Genomic DNA, 19,650 nt, shown 5'->3' with positions numbered 1-19,650 from the left:
GCGGGTGAGCGAGGGAGCGAGCGGGGGATCCCTGAGGGGCGGTGAGGGAGACCTGGGGGGGGGGGGGGGGGAAGCTCAGCCTTTGCGTGAGGGGGCCGGCGGGGGGGAAGCCCCCCGCTCTTTGGCGGCAGGGACCGGGCGTTGCCCGGGGGAGGCGGCAGGGACCCGTCGGAGGGGAAAATAGAGCCGTAGAGTCCGGGTCGTGAGGGGAGCGGGGGACCCTGCGGGGGTGTCCGGCGGGCTTGGGGCGGGGTGGCGGAGCGGCGGACGGGCAGCGCGGGGAGAGGGAGCGGGAAGGGGCGAGGGAGGAGCCGAGGGGCTGCGTTCTCTCTCACACGGCGGGGAGAAAGACTTCTACCTTCGGGGGCACCAGGTGAAAAAACCCCGACAAACCCAACCCACAAAATCCCGGTGTTCAGATTTCAGTCCTTCCTCCTTTACCTGCTCTCCCCTTCCGCTGATCGCACCTGTCTCTGGAAACCAGGGATCCGAACGCGATCGAGAGTTTTGTTCTGAGGAAAACGCACGGTAAGGAGAGAGCTCTTCCGGGTGCCGAGTCTCCTCACGCCGTCCCGCCGGCGGGCACCCCCTTCCCACAGGCCGTTCCCGCCCGAAGACCCCCGCTGCCTTCCCGCGGCCGACTGCGCGAGCAACAGCGCACGTAGTATTGAAGGGATTTTAAAAGCTTAAGCCTGAAATGCGCCTTCGAGTGCTGTAGAGCAAATCACGCCCAAACTATCCTTACGCACGAAAATGCCCCCGGCTGCTCCGTTAGGCATCCCTGCTGGCAGCCAAAACACTACTTGTCGTGGTAACTTCGGCATGCTGCGTGACTTAGTTGTATAGCTCAACTTTTCCTTCACCGTTTCTGTGATCGTCTATCACTGTCACTTTATGGTGTCGGTAGACATAAACCACCCAAACCGGTATCCTTGAAGAAATCACGAGTTTCAGTAAAACTGCAGAGTCGAAATACCGCTAGTTTTAAAGCTCATTACTTCCCATCAGACTAATGTGCTATTTCAAAAGAATCTTACCGAGAATTATTTTTAAAGCAGCAATTTAAAAATGGACCTTTATATTCACTAGATTTAATGCAGTGTGCCTTTCCTTGCTAGCTGGATATCTCCACTTTTTTTTTTGTTTTCTTCTGCTGTTGGTTCCCTTTTTTCACACCTAGGTAATATAATTGCTCATGTTTGGGGCTTTACTGTATCTTTTATCTTTCTTCATTCTGCCAGGCTCACATCTTGCTTTTCATCCTGTTTTCAAATGAGCTTTCTATTTTTTTCTTTTTTCCCAGTTAATTAAATGCTCAGGCTTGGCTTTTGCTTTGTTGTCTTTTCTTAAAATGATTTATTTAGGTCTCTTTGCTTATTTTTAGACAGTTTTCTGTGCTGCTGGCTGATGCGGTAATGTATAATATGGTTTTGTTTTATCCAAGCAGAGTATATTGCTGTTGAAAACAGTAAGTAGAGGAATACTTGCATCAACCAGTGCCTCACTGGCATTTAATAAAAAGGCCATTGCTAAAAAGGCATTGGGGAGTCTTAAAAGATCTTAAGTATGCATTTCTTTGGTCCTAATCGTAATTCTCTCCCAGATTACTTGTTACTTTAGACAAGTGTATGAGAAGCTCTAGTTACTGTGCTGTTTCGTACGTCCTGTTTGAATTCCTCACGCAAACACTAATGGTGGGAATAGATGTGATGATACAGGTACAGCGGCAAGACTGGAACAGACATGTTCTTACCAAGCAGGGTGCAATATGGTAACCTCGCAATTAATGGTAAACAGCACACGGGATTTCTGGGCTGGGGCCTCGAATTGATCTTTACACGGTCTTGGGGAGTGAGCAGTAGCCCTTTGGTTCAGCCAGGCTTCTTTTGGGTCCCATTTCTTGACATCTTCTCTGCAAAAAGTGTCTCTCTCACATTTTGCTTAACTTGCCAACCCATGGGTCGTACAAGCCTGAGATGAAGAAGATTGGTGTAACAGTGAAGGTGGTGAGATGTGACTGTAAATGTAGTTTTGCAGGCTATTTTTCTCTTATACCCTTATTGAAATATTTTAGTTATAACGAACCTCCTTTTATCAGCAGTTAGCTTGCAGACATACTGGAGTCCTTTGATGCTTTTACCTTGAATCTCTTTGCTTTTGGCTCCTTGTCAGTACGCAAAGCTAGTTACAAAGATAAAGGAAAAAAATAGATTGAAGGATGAAGAAGCCATGAGTGACAAACACAAACTGGTTTTTGGAGACAAGTTTAGAAACTGCAGAACGTATTCACAGAAAGTTCTGGGTCCTTGAACTCTTTTTTTTCCCCTTCCCCGTGCCACCCCCCACCCTGCCTTGTTTCTGGTTCTTCTGTCCTGGTTGAACTTAAGTCAGTGCATCTCAGGTTAAGAAGAAGAAAGTTTTAAATTCCTTGGTTAGGAGATAATTTCAGGCATGCAGAGATGGCTAGCAGAAATGAGGAAACAGAATTGATTTTAGGCATGCACCAAATTTATAGTATGTGAAGAAAGTTAGATGGGCATTAAAGATGGCTTGCTATTTAAAATGATCTTTGAGAGTGGTTTTAAAATTACTGTAATCTTTGTTAGACATTAATTTTACAGGTACATGCATTTGATACATGTAACAAAAACAAATCTTTAAAAAACTGTAATATTTTCAGTAACTCCAGATGGCTGGGTCAGGTACAGGAAGAGGACGTACTGCATTTACCTTCAACATTGACGCTCTTGGCTTTGGTAAAGGTGCAGCTCTGCCTGATACCGTGTCTAAGCCTCCACCAACATATCCTGTAAGTACAGCAAGTATCTTAAAGCACAGTCTCTGTGTTTAGGTAAAGTGTATTCACTCTCATGTTTAGATAATGTAATGAAATACAAGAACAACCCTAAGCATTTTACGTGAGTTTTGAAGTATTTAATGTAAATCATTTGTTTTCATATTATTACTTCCTATCCCTTTGCTAACTGTTGTATCCCGTATTTAACTAGATTGCTTGCAAGATGTTAATTCGTTAAAGTACTCATCGTGATTTGGTTTTCTGGACATTACAGTAACAGAAACACTGGATATCTGAATTTATTTGAAATGGAGTTACACTAGTCTTTGAAGCTGGGAATGGATTTGCTGATTTTAGAAATTTACTGTTGGTGCAAATGTAAAAGATTTTGGATGATTGTCTGGTACCTCAGTAGCCAGCATTTGAAAATAATTTGAGAATAACTGAAAGATATTTTATGTAATTAAGGAAACTTAATTAAGATTTGGCATTTGGGATGTATTTGAAAATTAAAGGGGAAGAAAGAGCATTTTCTGACTGTGTTTTGCTATGCAGGGAAGCTTGGACAATTTTGAGGTGGAAAAGTAGTCTTAGAATGTTGCAGTTTTATATAAGAGCACTTCCCAGTTATGTCAGGATTTGATCAAGGTGCATGAAATTTTTCTCAATCTCATGTTATGGTACAGAACTTGCAAGTTTGACATATATTTGGTGCTATGCTAAGATTTCTCTGAACAGTTATGTCACCCAAGGTTTTGCCTTGCTGAACCAGATGTTACATATCTTCTCAGTCTGCCTTTACAATTAAGTTATGTGATTTCATTGATACTAAGCCATCTGTAATTGTTCCTAATGTGAATGTTGCAGTCTGCTTGATAGCACAAGAAAGCTGAATTCTGTGTGAACTGCAGCCTCTGCAGTTACAGTCAGCAGTGAGTGGATCAGCCTTGCAGGAGAATTACTAGCCCCAGTGTATCTAATGTATACCATGGAGAAGTTAAAGATGCTTTCTTCCTTCTGTGAACAGAGTTTCAGCAATAAATTAAACTTGTCAGGGGAAATCTAGTGCCATTCAAAAAAATCAAAGTTAACCCAGTGGCATAACTAGGAACGATAAAAATTGCAAGAGTTAGATTTAATGACTGGGCAGTGACCAAAAGTATATTACAGCTGTTGACTGACTTACAGTGGAATTACTTTAAGCAGTGAATTGTTGCTATTGCATATTGCTAATGGACACATTCTGAGTTCTTACAAATTTCCTGTAAATGCAATTAGAAACCCAATTAAGGAGCAGCAGCTTACCATCAGCAACATTAGTGATTTAAAATGTTGGCCAGCTAGCAAATATAGCTGGAAGCAGTAAACTCTGTTCATGCTCCAGCTCTGGTACTTGTGATAGCACTCTGTGCTTTGCAACCTCCCACATAGGTATTGATTGTGCACCATCTGTCATGTGAGAGAAACAACATCCATTCTGTAATTTTGTCTCTGGCTCCAGTGTTCTTAAAACTGGTTTTGGGGTGTCCATGTGATTCAGAGTGATTATACTTAATGTAGTTAAAACACTGCTTTAGAAGAGGTTAAGGCCAGCGCTACTCTGACTGAGGAGAGAAGCAGTAGTTTGTGATTGAGCTAGGCTGGTGTGAAAAACTGCTTTTGGCAATTAAGAGCTTAGCATGACTATGAATGACTATTTCACAGTTTTAATACTATTTTTTTCTTCATTTCTTGATACATTTTTGCAGAAAGATACAGCGAAGTTATAAAAGGTACAAATTTAGTTGTAAACATAGTTACGCGTGTCAGAATGCAATAAGGTGTACTTGCCAAGTAGCATAATGCATAGTTGTAGTCTTCTGTGATTAGCTATGTTTGTTGTAGCTTTTGTTAGTGTTCCTGTATATTTGATGGATATTAAGACCTTATAAATAATAAACATAATTTGTACAGAGTACAGAAAATAAGCCAGTGCCTCTGAAAACAGGAGAAGATGAAGATTACATGTTGGCCTTAAAACAAGATCTTAGAGCAACTATGAAACAAATGCCATATTTTTTGGCAGTAGAAGAAGATCGTGAAGGTTTGTTTGTGTGCTTTTTATTTTTATTTATGTCTTCAGTAGTTATTATTCCATGAAGGATGATGTAGTGAAATGCATGTGTTGAAGATGTATTTTGTACTCATAATGAGGAATAATAATTGGCAGCTTAAGATAATAGGGAATTTTTCTTCTTTTACGCTTATTGAAGTTGTAGATCACACCTACAAGTGCTGTAACCAGAAAGCAATTACTGTGTGAAAAAGAGAGGTATCACACGTCTGTTCCATATGATATACAGTAAGAAATATTTAGACCAAGTGGATGCAGTCTTTTCAATTATATGCTAACTAATACAAGTGAAATATACACTTCTACATGTTAAAAGGCCCTAAAAATTTTGCATTGGAGCAAAGAAATGTGTAGTACTAATGTTGAAATTTAGCTTCCATTTTAATTGTGTAAAGACATACGTAAAATAATCAATGCTGTATTTAATAGCTGGACATTCTAAAAGGTACTAATTTTTTTTCCCTGAAGTCCATTCAGGAAAGATCGGTAAGTATTACTGACAAGTCACCTGAAATACGAAGATCGAGATGAGGATAAGTAATTTACTGAGGTTCACATCAGAAGCAGAGCTGGATTATAAGCCAAAGCTTGATTTTATTCTACTCGACCTAAGAATGTCTTTTGCTTTTCCATAATTAAAAATTAACCGCTTTGTTATTGTTTGATAACAATAAATGCTCTGCTGTACTTGACATCCAGTCATACACCATTATACTGTTAAAATCCAAGCTTCCTGGTCAGAAAACTGAGCTGGTGGGAATGAAGGAAAGGGGAGCAGGGTAGGAAGACTTTAGTGTCTGTTTACCTTGCTGTGGGGGCATTGTAAATCTAGCAGTCACAGGAGGTTATTACTTTGAGGAGTGCTTCTTTTCGTTTGTGATTTTTTGCCTAGTTCTATCATCCTCCTGAGTGCTTGTTCTGAATGGTATAAATGGCAAGTGCTGTTACAGAAAAATAGGAAATACAACACATTAGGAAATGCCGCATGTGTTAGACCCTAGGCCCAGTCAGTGCAATAGGCAGTTGCTAAAAAGCTTTCTAAATACGTTTGAGAAATCCAAAGTGGACAAACACTGGATAATCTTTTCCTTGCTATCTTGAGCTGATTTTGAATAATGAGAGCTGACTTGAACTCTAAAATCTGAGGTTTAATTTCCACCCCAAAACCATCAGAATATTTTCTGACTTAATATTCATGATGTCGATACAATACAGGTACATAGTCCAGTCCCCTCTGAGTTTTTAGTAATTTTTGTTCATGGCGTAGTGGTGAATTTTAGACTAGAGGTTTTGAGACTGCATGCAAATTTGTTTTTTAATAGGCTTTGAATGTAGCACTGATTAACACACCTTATTAATTGTCCACTTGTTCTTGTACTAAAGCACTGTTTAAAATGGAGCAGCACTCTGCAGTGTGAGCAGTGAACACACTGCTGACCAGACGTTGTGGCTCACAAAAGGCAGAATGCTTCCTCTGACCTGCGGCTGGAGCCCAGCAGCCACTGGGATGCAGCAGGCAGCTGTAGTGCAGCACAAGCACGGGCCAGGGTGGACCCTGAGGATGCAGCCAGGTAAAACCTTGGTTATGAGGCAGGGAGAATAGATCTGATCTTCATTTCTAGATCCCTTTATGATGGTAGAAGAATTCCAGATTACTCTTTTATCACATCTCCTCTTTCATCTTCTGAGTAAACAAATTTCTGTCTCTTTGGATTCTCATCTCACTAGAGGCTTGCCGTGCTCTTGATCTTTGTCAGGCTTGAAGTTTGCTATTTCTGTTTGAGGCACAAAAAAGGGAAACTGCTATGCCTGAGAGCCAGTCAGGGTTATTTCCAAGGAAACAGCCACTTTATGAGAACTTACTGTCTCTCTTTTCCAACTTTGCCTCATGTGACCGTTCTTACTGTTCACCTCAAAATCGTCTTTGTTTCTGCAGCCTTCTTTCTGAGATGGAGCGATTGATCTCTGTTGCTGAGTGTGCTCCTTAGTAGCACTGCCAGCTTTGAAGACTGTTTTTCTACAAAAACTGGCAGCTGCAGGGAAAGCAGGTAGACAGCCACTTGATAGACTCAAATAATGCTTCCAATGTTCTCATCTCCCCAAGGGTAAGTTGGTAAGTTGAGGTAACTTTTTACTGAACCTTTAGTTGTAGAAAAATGGCTCATCTGAGGGGTGGGGTATAATTACATCAGTAGTGGTCTGCAGCTTAAAAAGTTTGCTTTCATCTCAGTCACAGTATGCAGTTGTCTCTGGGACTGCATTATGTGGCAGAAGTGGCTTACCTTTAAGAAAATTTCTTTCTTGCCCCAGGGTAGATTATTTTTAACTGATCTTTTCTGTTACCTCGTTTACAGCCCTTTGCTCCCCTGTATTTCATCAAAACATCTGGTGGGACTAAAGGAGGGGGACTGTGGGCTGGAACTTCTAAATTGGCTTTGCTACAAGAGCAAGTGGATTGTTTTAAACCCTCAGCACAACATCGGTGAGCCGAATGGTCCTTTGAAGTCTGAGAAGGGAAACATTTTAATTAGTTAGGACATAACTATCTATCTTTCATAATTCAGGTAGTAAATGAAAGCCACATCTAATACTGCCTGGCAAGTTTGATGTGTTAGTGTGCCATATAGAACAGATTTTCATCATTCAACACTCATTTTGAGTAGCAGGTGTATGCTACAGTAAGTTCTCTATTTTCTTCACTTCATAAGCTATGTATCATTCATATTTTTTCCTGTAGGTATATCTGCTATGACTGGGTGACTGTCATCTTGGCAGTGGATTGGAATTAATTCATTAGCTGTGAGTGGCAAGAGTCAGTGAGATCTATTTTTTTACTGATGACATCAGCATTTAGTACTTCACTAAAGAGCCTTGAGCTGAAATCAAAACTACTAGTTTCTTTCCCTTTCTGTGCAGACAGTTTCCTGCAGCATCTGTGAAGGCCACCTACATTAAATGCCTCTTGAGACACTGTCATTTTAAATGCAAGCTCTTTGTTGCACAGTTCAAAGTAGGTCTTCTGCTTGCCCTCATCATAGCTAAGTTTAAAAATGAGCTTCATTTCTGATGCCTTCCTTCTCCCTTCCTTTTCTCTGGTGAGTATGTTAGACTTCTTTGACTGCAAAGGTCACAATTTGTTACCATTTTTTGTACAATACCCACAAAAATTATCCCTGCTTGGGTAATGAGTTATTAGTGCAATCAGAGACAGTAATTTTGCATTAAGTGGATTTTGCAGTTGGGCATGGTGATTTGCTAAGAAAAAAATGGGACTGATTTAAAAAACCTTAAGTTTGATACTGCTTTTGTCATTAGAGATTGCACAAGAAAGTTTTTTTGCAGTATAAATGGATGTGCTTACACTGTATAACTACTGTATTATTTACAATGCATTTCTCAGTTTAGTTCTTGTGCCTGGACAGAGGTTGAATGGACTAAAATGTGTTGCTGCTGTTTACAACCCATCTCTGTTATGCTGCAAAGCTTTGCCATTGCAGAAGTACTTGAAGTCTTGGGAGTTGATCATGATCAGTCTGAGATGCGGCCTTCTGAGACTTGGGAATTCTGGATACTCTTTATGATTAGCACAGTGGTGATAAATGTCACTGACTGGTTTTGTAGCAGAGGTTTGAGTGTGGGAACTCTTGAAGAGTAGAAGAGTTAGCGTTCATTTGATGTTTCAACCTTGTTTCCCGGACTGTATCTGCATCTAATGTTTTCATGCTTTCCAAGGATAGAAGTATAAATTACAATAATTTTGGAGGGTTGGGTTTTTTGTTTGGTTTTTTTTGGGGGGGGGGGGGTGATTGAAAGGAGATACCCCAAAAATACAAAGCAATATTTGGGGTTTTTGCCTTTTTGAAGGGGATATAAAATCCAGCTCTTGCAAGTACTTAGCAAATTATTAGTCCTGGGAATTAGCATGAGAACTGCTGAAAGTAGTGACATTAAACTGTTTTTTAAGTGTTTGACAACAGCACGAGAAAGTGTTCAATGTGGAATTAAAAAAACACACTGTATGTTTAGTTACAAGAAAATATCATGGACAGTGCCTGGAGTGCCTTTTTAATTAATTAAATTCAGTAACTCTTTGTATCCTTCTCTACAGTAATTGAGAGGTATCGTAAAAAGTACCAGAACAGTGGAAAGGAGCATCAAACATGGACCCCGGGTAATATCTGAGATTATCAAAGGCTAATTCTTTATTAACCTGTGAAATGTTCTGCTCTTTTAAATGTTTGATTCATTATTTTTCAAGCAATAAAAAAGTATGCAAATCCTTACCAAGTCATGTATTCCCTGTTGAGGGTTATGCCCTTTGCATGTTTTCAGATCAAGGCGAAGTATTGTTTGTGGAAGAAAAAAAAGAAAAAAAATCTGATTTTATTTATTTACTCGGTTGAAACAACTGATTTGCAGCAAAAATGCAAGCTTTAGCGCTCATTCTAGCTTACATTCTTCCTTATTCACCAAGCAGATACCAATTTTGAACTGGGAGCAAACATTGATGTTACTAAAAAAAACCCAACCTGATGTCTCAGTCACAGGTAGCTGGGTTTTATAACATTGAACTTCCACAATGCTATCTGCATAGCTCACTACTGCAAACTTAGTTATAGAATGTAAACAGAAGGGCATGTGGGCCACTGGAAGAGCTGAACTTTGTCTCTTTGGGGCAGATGCCAGTTGTCGTTAAGTGAGTGAAATGCTAGTCCTCACTCGGGTTCCTCAATTTAAAGTACAGCTACGATTCCATAAAACTGTTGTGTGCTAAAACACTTAGGCGTGCATGTAAATAGGACCAAGCACAACAGGAGCCCCTACCTTTCCGTGGTGGGTGGCAGGGGGAGGATTGCTGTTGTAAACCATCATTCATATGTATTAAAGCTATTTTCTGTACAGATTGGAGAAGACTCCCAAGAGAGGTGAAGCCAAAGAAAAAGACCAAAAAAGGTATATTATATATTTTTAAGAAGCATTAAGTACGCATCAAGTACACACTAGTTGAGTGGTAGAAGATGTACTGGAGCTGGTTAGGGGAAAAAAATGGTAGAAATGTTAATTAGTCTGAATAATCAGGGGGTTTGGCAGATTTTTTCTAAATTTATTAATCAGCCTGTCTTTTGTGGTTTTTGCTTTTCTTCTGTAGGATGTTTTAAGTTACCAGAACAGATTTTTTAACATATGAGATATGTAACAGTGGAAGATTAAAAAAAACACAAGACTTTTTGTTTTGAAAGTTTGTATCTTTAGTCAACAGTCTTCTTCAATGAATAGCTGGCTGTTCAGATTTCCTTATATTTTGGGTTTCTCAATTATCTTGTTTATGATTTGGTTGACATGCATTTTTTAAAGCCTTTTATTAAAGGCTTAATTATTAAAGGCTTAATCATGTGATTTAATAAATCACATGACTTAATGTAGGTTATTTTCTATTTTCCCTGGTTTTACATTTTTTGTTTATTTTCAGCTTGCTTCTGCAGAGTTGTGAACCAGATCCTTCAACAGCAGTTGGAGCTGGTATTGCTTGTTCTTACAGGAAAATCTTTTCTGTTACACAGCGTCATACATGTATTTGTTTTTCAAAGTGTTTTCTAGTATGCATGACTGTTATTTTAAGTTCTCTGTAGAAGTCTGTTGTTCTGTTGATGTGAAATAACACTTGGGTCTTCTGTATCTAGCTGTCTCATATATAATTGTTCATTTTCTTGTTCTCTTTGTCCAATTTCATGTGTCATTTTTCAGTTCAAGGATAAAATAGAAAAATGTGCAGTAGTCATGGAGACTGGCTCAGCTGGAAGCTTTGTTCCTTTTAAGAGCGACATTGAGAATCATGGTACTAAAGGTAGACTGCCAGATTCAACTGAAAATTAAATACTTATCTGCAAAATCTATAAAGATGAAACCAGTACATACCTACTGGTTTTTTTTTTTTTCCCGGAAGAAGAAACTGCATTGGCTTTTATAAGCCTATATGTAATAATTAGCTCTTCAAGATCCAGTGAAATCATAAATGCTGATTTATTATTCCTTGTTACTATAATGTGATTATCATAAACAAAGAGACAATCACTGCTCACTGTGGAGGATTTTTCCTCTTTATGTTGTGCCAGTTTCTCTATCTGCTCTTAAAAGTGCATTTTCTTACATAGCTGTAATGGCAAAGATCAGCTGACCGTCAGAATTTGATTGGATTAAAAAAATAGGTTCCTCTAAAAGCAAAAATCATGTGGTTTTAGTTTAGGTTTTTTTGAGAATCCTGATGATACAGAGGCCATACAAAAGTCATGTGACTCAGGAGGTTTGTAAATAGCTGATCAGTGACACATTAGCCCTTCTGGTACATATTTTTATTGTATTTTGAGGACAGCCATCTTAGGTGACACTTTATAACTGAGTGGAACAAAGGTGAGGGAGTCAACAGAATCTGCATGGGAATTCAAACAGGCTTCCTACCATTCTACCTTTGTAGATCATAGAATCATTTAGGTTGGAAAAGACCTTTAAGATCATCAGGTCCAACCATCAACCATGCCCACTAAACCATGTCCTGAAGTGCCTTGTCTACGCGCTTTTTGAATACCTCCAGGGATGGTGACTGCACGACTTCCCTGGGCAGCCTGTTCCAATACCTGACAACCCTTTCAGTAAAGAAATTTTTCCTAATATCCAATCTAAACCTCCCCTGCCACAACTTGAGGCCATTTCCTCTTGTTACTTGGGAGAAGAGACCGACCCCCTGTCATGGTTTAACCCCAGCCAGCAACTAAGCACCACTCCCCCCCCACCCAGTGGGATGGGGGAGAAAATCGGGAAAAGAAGTAAAACTCATGGGTTGAGATAAGAACAGTTTAATAGAACAGAAAAGAAGAAACTAATAATGACAACACTAATAAAATCACAACAGTAATAATAAAAGGATTGGAATGTACAAATGATGCACAGTGCAATTGCTCACCACCTGCAGATTGACACCCAGTTAGTCCCTGAGCGGCGATCCCCCGCCCCCACTCCCCCCAGTTTATACATTAGATGTGGTGTCACATGGTATGGAATACCCTGTTGTCCAGTTTGGGTCAGCTGCCCTGGCTCCGTCCTGTCCCAACTTCTTGTGCCCCTCCAGCTTTCTCGCTGGCTGGGCATGAGAAGCTGAAAAATCCTTGACTTAGCCTAAACACTACCCAGCAACAACTGAAAACATGAGTGTGTTATCAACATTCTTCGCATACTGAACTCAAAACATAGCACTGTACCAGCTACTAGGAAGACAATTAACTCTATCCCAGCTGAAACCAGGACACCCCCACCTCACTACAACCCTCCTTTCAGGCAGTTGTAGAGAGCGATCAGGTCTCCCCTCAGCCTCCTTTTTTCCAGACTACACAGCCCCAGTTCCCTCAGCCGCTCGTCATCAGACTTGCGGTCCAGGCCCCTCACCAGCTTGGTTGCCCTTCTCTGGACACGCTCCAGCACCTCCATGTCTTTCCCGCAGTTAGGGGCCCAAAACTGAACACAGGACTCGAGGTACGCCCTCACCAGTGCCCAGTACAGGGGAACAACCACCTCCCTGCTCCTGCTGGCCACACTATTTCTGATACAGGCCAGGATGCCGTTGGCCTTCTTGGCCACCTGGGCACACTGCTGGCTCACATTCAGCCGGCTGTCCACCAGCACCCGCAGGTCTTTTTCTGCCACTCTTCCCAGGTAGGTGGCAGGAGTGGTTTGGGGATGACTACACAGTTAGATGTATGGGTGTTGTCCCAAAACTTGTGGGAGCATTCACTGGGTGTGCAAGCCAATAACACACAGTCAAGTTATTAGCTATTTATTAGCAGTTCTGTGCAGAGGGGGGTGCTAGGGGTGTCCCCGCAAAGCTAACACACCCAGCACTAAAACAGTCATTCATTTATACATTGTAAATTAGCATAATTACCATCTCATTGTTTATCAACCTTTTACTGGTACCCATAATTCTGTATCTTAAAGCTGATTGGTGTGTAGTGCCTCATCTTCATTTAAAGGTGCAGCGTCTTTTAATTTTGCTGTGCAAGCTCAGTGGGTGAGGCTCTTCAGGTGGAGGTGGGTATCCAAACTTCTAGAGGTGTGGTCTTCATATTATAATTAGTTCAGTTCACCTAGAGGGCGTGTTTTCACGTGGTACAGCCAAGCTTCTTGTGCAACCAGCCCACTAAAGTTTCTGGTTCCTAGTTTTAGGTCAATTTGTTCCTTGTATTCCATTGTCTTGTCGAGAGTTACTTACCCAAGTGATTTACATCGATTACTTATCTTTTGTTCCCTGAGTTTATAAAAAATTACAACCATAAAGATTTCAGTATCACAGGGACGGCTTCATTTTGACACACCTCTCCTTCTCCTTTTCTGTTTTCCCTGGATGTTTTAACCTAAGACTTGACCACCTGCTGCCTTGGTGACAAAAATTCAGGTAGAATTCCACATCTCTCCCACACCCTGGGCTGTGGACCACAGTATCCTAGATACCAGCAGTGCTTGCCAAAAAACCCCACCCAAAGCATGGATTGGGTTCAGCTTTTGAAGGGCAGCTATATGCATATCTATGTAGCAATCACATGTGTGCATTTAAGCCCAAGTACTGCAGGAACCGGTATTTGGAAAGATTAGATTGTATTCCATTGTAACGTGGATGTAAGGAGCTGTTTTGCTTGAAGTTCTGCTAACGATGGGTCAGTGTCTCTAATTTTATGATAAGCTCCAGAGATGCCCAGCATTTAAGGAAAGATCTTCCATGTCTGTTTTCATTTCCAGGCTGTTTGTTCTATAGGCATTATCTCCAAAAACCTGCAGGGGGTTGTACAGAGATGGTAATTTTGAATCGCACTTTCCACTTGTTTTGTTTGAAAGCTGACTTCCTTCTGAATATGTTTGCTTTGATGCTGTTCATATGTTATTACAGAGCAGCTTGACTCCCCTCAGCTCTGTGCGGTGCTTTTGTCACATAATCCCTTCCTGGGCAAAACGCTGAAATGAACTGAATGTTATTTATAACATGCTTTTGACAAAATACAGTTGTCTTCTTAGCAGCTCTTAGTGTTCTGCTTCCTTAAATATTAGGCCAGATAAAATACATAACCACATTGGGTTACTATCTGCTCCAGAAAGGATATCCCTTCCATCAATGCACACTATTTTTCTTTCTGATACCACTTAGTGCAGCCTAGTGTAAAAAAGGTGCCAGTTACATCAGCTCACTTGTCTGAAGCTATCTTGTCCATCAGAAGCCTGTGTAGCTACACCAATACGGCACTTTACACAGGCAGTTTTACCCTGCTGAGAAGAGCTAATCTGTGTTAGGTGCAGCCCTGTGTTTTAAGTTTCATGTGATTGTGCTGAATATAGCAGGAGAGCCAAAAGGCAGTTATGTTGTGGAAACAGGACGTCTCACAGGGCTCTCTGTAAATGCTGTAACATCTCTCGCTCCGGAGCTCTTTCTTTGTCTCTCCTTATCTATTGGTCAAACTGCACTCCTGGAATTGGGGCAACATAAGTTTAGGGTGCTGCAATTCAGGTAGCTCTTACCTGGGTATATGGAATGCTATTTTTGACCTTCACTCCACCATATAGTTAAGTAGCATAATGAGGTTGGATTGTAGGGAGTAACTTGATAAAAGATTATGTTCATGAATCAAGGGACTAGGTGGAAATACGCACTGTGGACTCATCACATGAGAGCCAACTGTGGTCTAAAAGCCATCTAGCTGCAGTAACATGTCTACTGTGTTGGAGCTAATAAACTGCTGTCTGCCTTTTTTTAATCTGTCTGAAGCAACCAGCTGTCATTAATGTGTTGCATAAATTAGTAACATTAATGAGTGTTTATCTTTTCAAGATGATGAAAAATAACAATTGAGATTTTGTACTAGTTTCTTAGCATATTATGTAGGTGAAAAGTACTTTGTGAAGCTGAACATCATACTTTGGCCAAACCTTTACTCAACTACCTGTTCAAAGTGAATTTCAAACTGGCTATATAGGCATCATTTCCATAAGTTGGGCATTTACACCTCCATGAATGATATAGGTCAAAGCCTAAGGTAATTTTAATATAGACGGTATGGGATTTCCATGACATACTCAAGAGGTAAGGTCTTTAAGAGCAAGTAAAACGAGAATTTGTGTTCTTCCATATTAAAAAAATAATAGTGGTGTATTTTTTTTCAGCAGGTGCAAACCCAAAAAAGGCAAAAAGTTTTGAGTCTAAAAGTAATCTGGATGTGTTGAAAAAAATTGAGGTAAGATGTGCATACTCCTTCTAAATTGTACAACAGAAATTGGTGAAGGAAAATGAAACCTTTAGTATGTTTTTTGGTACAAATGGAACAACCAGAGCACCCTTTTTCTGGCCTTGTCTTGTTAGTCTGACAGACAACTGTTCTGCAACGTGGTAGCATAAGGGAGAGGGTAAGGATAGAGCCTGGCTGTGGAGAAACTATTATTTTCTTTGCTCCTGTTTGAATACAACGACCAATTGTTCTGCACCGGCTAGTGATGTAGCCTAATTGTGAACAGCAGAGCTACTATTAGAGCTTATTGAAGGAGGAATTGGTGCCAGAGCTTTTAAATCTATTGCTGTTTCACCAATCTACTGATGTTGGAAGTTAAACAATTTAGTAAGTTGAGAGGGAAGAAACATATAGGAAGAGAAACTTAGGAGGAAAGTGACCTTGGTCTTGGAGGCGACTACCCACCATGTGGGTAGCAATAGGAAGCTTAAAGGTGAAACAGCCTTGTATGTTTTCTCTTGGTGATCCATCAGTTGTTTGGTGCAGATAGATACACTACTATATACAATATGTGGTACTGCTTTATCAAATGACATGGTCTTCTACTGTCAATTATTCTAACAGTGGATGGTAAAGGGAAATCATCATCTCAGTTTATTACACAAGACATACTTTTTTAGACCTCAAGTCCGATGGCTAATGCTTGATCAAGTAAGTCTGTATGAAGTTCTCCTGCTTCACATCATGTTGGTTTAAATATTGACAAAAAACATTTGCACAGCATCGTTACGCCAGTTGTCTTGCTGTTAACTGCAGCATAACATTTTGGTAGTGTGGAGGATATGCTGTTGCTGTGACATGGGATTACTTTGTAAAGGAGATTGCCTTGTGACAGGAGTTAGAAAAGAAAGATGATGAAGAAGAAAAATCTGAAGATGAGGAAGACAAGAAAGAAGATAAACCAAAAGACAAAGAAGGTGATGATGATGAAGAACAACTAGAGGAAGATGATGAAGAGGAGCATGAAGAGGTATAATGTTTTCCTATTTACACCAAGTCAGATCCCACTCATCGAGTTCTGTGTTGGCTGTCAGCCAAAGAAATGTCCCTAGCTTCTCTGACGCTGAGGGAGAGTTGTAGTGAGAGGCATTATTACATTAATTTTCTTGGCTGCACTGCATTGTGTTGTAGTTAATTTAAGCGGGTGTTTTAGACTTGTTAATTCCAAAGAGCTCTGAAAAAAGATCTTGCAAGCAGGAATGTCCTGCCACAATCAATACATACAATTACTCATTTTCATCCCTAAACCAGTGATGCCTCTTCCTTCATAGGTATCAGAACTTCATTACAATATTCTCCTTTTTGATTCCCAAGAAATAAGAAAAAACTCCTGTTACTGTTTGAAGACATGGGTGCTCATGTGCAGTTTAAAGCATGTTCCTTTCATAAATTATCTCCTCCACAGATAAGAGTGCTAGATGGTTTATTTTCGTTTTGTTTAGGAAAATGACTACATTTCTTCATATTTTGAAGATGGAGATGACTTCGGTGATGGCAGTGATGACAATATGGATGAAGCAACATATTAGCTGTTGTTGCTAAGTGGTACACTGCTCAAGCCTTACACTACTTGAAGTAGAATTCTGGAGGTAGGCTGAGTATCAACAGAACTAATGCTTTAGCTCTGTTGGTTTTAAGTATACTCTCCAAAAACACACTGAACAATTATTTTTAATTGTACTATGCTGTAAAACAGGATGTGGGATCCTTTGTTTTGTTCTTTTGCCAAATGTTCTGCAGACGTGCGCCTTTTTAAGGTTCTCTGGAATGTCTACTGATGGAGTAAGCTATATGCCATTGTGTTGCCTCTGCACAGAAGAAGAATGTATGCATTTTAATCAAAATTGTGCCTAAGCATTTGCACTAGTCAGTTCTATGCTTCAGCAGTCAAATCTTGAAAGTAATAGTGAAATTCTTGATGACTGCAGCAAAAAAGAGACATGGCCTTTATGGGTGTAAGCTGCTGTATTTGGCAGCTGACTTCTCTGAAGGAATTTATGTAGCTTCTGAATTCAGGTGACAAATTGACAACTAAGCACTTTAATATAAAGTGACTTGAAAGGACCTTAGTAATATAGACAAAAAACATTATGAGAGTATTTTGAAGAGCTATTATTCTAGTTAAAAGAACTCATAATTTTTAGTATTTTGGTAAAAAGGACTATAATATTTAATTGAATCATAATTAAATGTGAATCAGCATAAGTAGTAATTAAGGGTCATTGAATTTAGAATGAATATAAGGCAGAATTTAAGACTGAGAAATTATGGAATTCTGGTTTTCACCAGTGGCACACAGACAGTGAAGAGAAGTTCAGTCGTTCACCTCAGTTTCTCTGCCTCTTAAGGCAATACTAACTTTCTTACCTCACAGACCTGTTAAGTGAGATGGCAGATGATAGCTAGCTATGTAATTGTTAATGCATTTATTCACTTTCCTACAGAACAAACACAACAGAAACTTAACAGACAGCAAATCAATACAAAAAAACCAAAGATGTAGGAAAACAATGTGGTGAAGTATTTTGATGGATGAGGTTTTAGTTAGGAAAACAAAACAAGAATGCTGAGAATAACAAAACCAGAATGTTTGGAACATCAGTTTTATTTAAGAATCAACAGCTGAAGTGTAGAAAACTTATTCCTGAGATCAGATACTTGATGAACACAGTGACAGAGCATTCCCCATGTCCTATTGTCCTTTGATAGTACAAAATATTACTGGTCAGTGCTGTTATATTACTGTTGATCAGGGTTGCTGCTGTTGTTGTTTTTTAACTTTCTTAAAACATTCTGTTTCTGATAACTAGTGCTATTATAGGTCTAATGAAAGAACAGTTTTAAAACAAAGCCAAGTCTTTTATCAGCAAAGGGAACTACAGAAGTTTTCCTTGCAAGTTTGGCATTCTGTCAAGCAGTACTTTACCTCACCGGTGACTGGAAAACAGTATTGCATTACTCTATGAACTTCTGCGTGCAATAAGAACTTATTCCTTAAGGTGTAGCTTTCAAGTGTTCTAATAAAATACATACTGGATGTAAAGAAAGTGAAACTAAAATGCTATGCAGGTCACACCTCAGAGGTATACCAATTTTATTTTGAAGTGTTCATACCTATACAAATAAAGTTTAATAAACATTCTGCTGCATTGCAAAGGAAATGTATTCTCTCTGTTAATTTTCTTCTAACATCACACATGCCAGCAGTTGTTTCCTGAACAGGTGTGCCCGTTTCTTGCATGTGATATACAAGAGAGAGACAGAAGATGTTGTGAACAAGGTGAGCATGCTGAAAATTAAATTTGGTTGCCTCAAGCGTAGCTAATATTATCTTCTAGTAGCCGTTCCCCCGATGCAAGGTGAATAGGGAGACTCCTTGCCTGTCACACAAGGAATGCAAATAGATGGCTTTTGCCAGACAGAACCAGAGAATTAACACTGGAAAAGCATTACTGCATGAGTTAAATTTTGTCACAAGCTGTGGCTTGCCTGAACAGGTACAATACCTTGTTTTGTAGCAGACGCTAATTCTGGAGGACCAATGACTTTCTTCATTCATCATACTGCTAATGGGAGAGACAACTGCCTCCCTGCTGTACTGTTGAAACATATTACTCTAGCAGAAATCAGGTCCTTTTGAGACCTTTAAAAGGTGAACTATGGTCACCTCTGTCCTCCAGAGGGAACTGCAAAGTCTTAGGATGGACCCTCTAGGACTAGTTGAACAATGGCAAAGGAGGCCAATGCTTACAAATGCGCTAAGTACTGCAATGATACAGCTCTGTGCCAAGGCACTTCTGAAATGAAATGAGATTGTGCTGTTCCAGAGGTGTAATGCTTGCAGCTGCTTTTATAAGCTGATTTTCCAATTGCTTAGAATTTATTGCAAGACCATAATGCTGATAAAACCTAGACCGTTCTTTGTGTCTCAGCAAACTTTGGGTTTGGACAGGCATATATGCAAATCCCATCTTAATAGCACAGCAGACAAACATGGCTACTTCATACAAGAAGGCACTGCTTTTAGTGTGTAGGTATCACCATCTAAGAACTTCACTGATCCCCACCTTCATTTTTCCTGCCTATTTCTTAATCCTCATTTCACAGAACTAACAAGTTCTCAGAACTTTATGCAGACAAGTTCTACAAGGCACCACAGAATAAACCATTAAGGCTTCAGTTATGTTATGCTAGATGTTAATGCTATACGCAGCTACTGCCAACAAAATACCTGTTGGCCAAGGATTTTTATTTTAGATCATACACAGAAACTAGCCAAAACAAATACAAGTAGTGGCCTCCTGTAATAAAAACATACAAAGTATATAGAGCTAAGAATACATTATATGCACCACTTTCACTGCAGTCTAAAATAAAATCTTTATTTTACGTATATTACTTACGTTCTTCTAAAAGCAGAG

General features: G+C 39.8%; 1 protein-coding gene across 2 annotated transcripts; it reads left to right on the top strand.

Annotated features, from left to right (window-relative positions):
* Window positions 1-6: 6 nt before the first annotated feature.
* Window positions 7-18,390, top strand: POLR3G (RNA polymerase III subunit G). Of its 2 annotated transcripts, XM_052776906.1 has the most exons (9): window positions 7-41; window positions 427-528; window positions 2,681-2,809; window positions 4,751-4,880; window positions 9,019-9,081; window positions 9,813-9,863; window positions 15,111-15,178; window positions 16,065-16,199; window positions 16,672-18,390. In XM_052776906.1, exons 3-9 carry the CDS (start codon window positions 2,690-2,692, stop codon window positions 16,756-16,758), a joined length of 654 nt encoding a protein of 217 aa, XP_052632866.1. In that variant the 5' UTR covers window positions 7-41; window positions 427-528; window positions 2,681-2,689; the 3' UTR covers window positions 16,759-18,390. The 2 variants fall into 2 exon arrangements, with proteins under 2 accessions (XP_052632866.1, XP_052632867.1); XM_052776907.1 differs by lacking the exons at window positions 15,111-15,178; window positions 16,065-16,199; window positions 16,672-18,390 and adding exons at window positions 10,381-10,430; window positions 10,656-10,984.
* Window positions 18,391-19,650: the final 1,260 nt, after the last annotated feature.

This window comes from Harpia harpyja, chromosome Z (assembly GCF_026419915.1).
Source record: "Harpia harpyja isolate bHarHar1 chromosome Z, bHarHar1 primary haplotype, whole genome shotgun sequence".
NCBI lineage: Eukaryota > Metazoa > Chordata > Aves > Accipitriformes > Accipitridae > Harpia > Harpia harpyja.
Note: the sequence above shows the minus strand (reverse complement) of the source record. Positions and strands in the feature narration are given on the sequence as shown.

Coding starts and splice junctions, on each gene's coding strand:
- POLR3G (XM_052776906.1), top strand. CDS start 2,690: ATGGCTGGGTCAGGTACAGGAAGAGGACGTACTGCATTTACCTTCAAC. Junction 4,881..9,018: donor AGTAGAAGAAGATCGTGAAG/GTTTGTTTGTGT, acceptor CCTTCTCTACAG/TAATTGAGAGGTATCGTAAA. Junction 9,864..15,110: donor AAAGAAAAAGACCAAAAAAG/GTATATTATATA, acceptor TTTTTTCAGCAG/GTGCAAACCCAAAAAAGGCA.